The 2,263-nt window shown below is 43.5% G+C and overlaps 1 protein-coding gene across 1 annotated transcript; it reads right to left on the minus strand.

Annotated features, from left to right (window-relative positions):
* Positions 1–211: 211 nt before the first annotated feature.
* Positions 212–1,935, minus strand: LOC106325550 (MATE efflux family protein 5-like). The gene has a single exon (XM_013763595.1). The coding sequence runs from the start codon at positions 1,865–1,867 to the stop codon at positions 341–343; it is 1,527 nt and encodes a 508-aa protein (XP_013619049.1). The 5' UTR covers positions 1,868–1,935; the 3' UTR covers positions 212–340.
* Positions 1,936–2,263: the final 328 nt, after the last annotated feature.

Raw genomic sequence — 2,263 nt, forward strand, 5'->3', positions numbered from 1 at the left:
CTCAATTTTTTACATCAGGGATACCAAATGAATCTTTTGAAACTATTGTTTATCAAATACATGAAACCTTTTCAAGTGTCTTAAGTGAGTTTACTTTGGTTGTTTTGTAGAGACAGTGCCCTTTGAATGCCTAAAAAGGGGATATTCCTACAAATTATTTTATTGTTATTAGTGGATACGAATCTCTATTTCGTATTATGTTAATCGAATGTAGCCAGATCAAATAACAGATGTATATCTTTTCAATTAAAGAAAAAAGTTATCAACTAATCCTAAAAAAAGTCATGAAACAAAGCAGTCTTTCTATCACTCCTAAAGACCTCACTTGACTCATTCCTCCCTAATAATCAACCTTCCCAACCTCCACGTCTTTGTCGTCGCCGCCTCTTCCACCATCCACCGCTGTGAGCTCCCTAGCCCTTGCCGCCTCCACCTCCCAATTAGTCCTACACGTCGCCACCATCATACCACTCACACACACTATCTGCGCCGCGAGCATTCCAAGCCAAAGTCCCCTGAATCCAAACCCAAACCAAAACGTCATAACCATTCCCATTGGCATCCCAACCACATAAAACGCCGCCATGTTAATGTTAGCTCCGATTCTTGGCCTCGCTGACCCTCTTAGAACGCCGCACCCTGTCGTCTGAGGACAGTTTCCAAGCTCGCAAAGGCCAACAATTGGTAGAACCATCAAAGTTAACTTAATGATTTCCTCATCATCAGTGAAAAGCCTAGCCCACATGTTTCTGACTGACACGGTGAACGCGAAAGCCGTAAACCCTAGAGCGATACTGAGACCGAGCCCAACAATGGCTGCTCTTCTCGCTCTCTGCGGCTGGTTCGAACCCAGCTCGTTTCCCACACGAGTCGAGACTCCAAAGCTCAACGAGTTGGGGAAAATGTAAATAAGAGAAGTGATTTGGATGAGAATTCCCATTGAAGCAATGGTTGCTTTAGGGTTTACAAGTAGCCCACAAAGCACGATCATGATCTCATAGCACCACCACTCGAGACAAACCGATACACAACTCGGTATGGCCAGACCGAGCAGTTTCTTCCATTCTCTCACACTATCTCCACACGACTCCTCTGAAACCTCACCTTCCTCGTCGCTTCTTACTTTGTCTTCCAAGAAAGCGATATAGATGAAGAGAAAGGCAACAAGGTTGATGTTTGAGGCAACCCCACTTAAGGCGATACCTTTAATACCCAAACCGAGATATGACACGAGGAAGAACGTGATGGGCAAGTGGAGAACACTCGCTACCGCCGTGCAGATTGATAGAGGAAGAGTCTTTGACTGTGTCCTGAGATAAACTCTTAATGGGTGTAAGAAAGATTGGGCGATGAGATCAGGAACAGAGTAAAGCAGGAAGGTGTGAGCTTCGGACACAAGCTCCTCGTCCTGTTTTAACGCTTTCAAGACCTTGTCGATGTTGATCCAGAGGAGAAAAACAGGGAGAGATGTGAAGAGGAGGAGAGCGGTTCCTCGCTTGATCGTAGCCATGACGAGGTTATAACGTTTTGCGCCGAAGGCTTGGGAGCAGATTGATTCAACGCCCATGGTTAAACCGGAGAAGAAAGAGTAACCGGTTATGTTGGCGAATGCGAGGGCTAGGGAGCCGCCGGCGAGTGTGTGGTCACCGAGGCCGCCGAGGAAAAATAGAGAGACGAAAGAGCGAAAGTAAAGGAGGAGACCTGTGAAGACCAGTGGGAGAGAGATTCTTGCTACTGAGATTGCTTCATTTGCGAAGAGGGAAAGGGGAGTAGTGTAATTTGGAAGTACATGCAGTTTCTCCTGATGAGATATTTTTGGGAGTAAAGGTATTGTAACTTCATTTCTGACACGATTTAGCTGACACATTCTGTTTTGTCTATATTTTATTAATGTCTGTGAGAGAGAAGAAAATATAGAGAGATAAAGTAAGAGAGAAAATTTTATTTAGGTGTGAGGATAGTTGGTTAGGGGCATTGGGTTTATATAGGGAGAGGTGGTGGTCAGTGAAAGAACCTATTCGATAGAAACTTCTCCTTCTCTCTTTTTGCAACCAATTCATGTTTATAAAATTATATTTGTTTTTAACTTTTCAAAGTCTTAAGTTTACACGCAGTGTGCCCCACACGTTGAATTAGAGTCAAGGAGAAGTTGCCAGATGGGTCTGCGAATAATTAACAACATTTTGTTTTACATAAATTGTTGGTTCCATAGTTTTTCTTTGTTTGGTTCTTCGTACTTGTTTGATTTTGTAATTTAGTGACT

Source organism: Brassica oleracea, chromosome C2, assembly GCF_000695525.1.
Source record: "Brassica oleracea var. oleracea cultivar TO1000 chromosome C2, BOL, whole genome shotgun sequence".
NCBI classification, from domain to species: Eukaryota; Viridiplantae; Streptophyta; class Magnoliopsida; order Brassicales; family Brassicaceae; genus Brassica; species Brassica oleracea.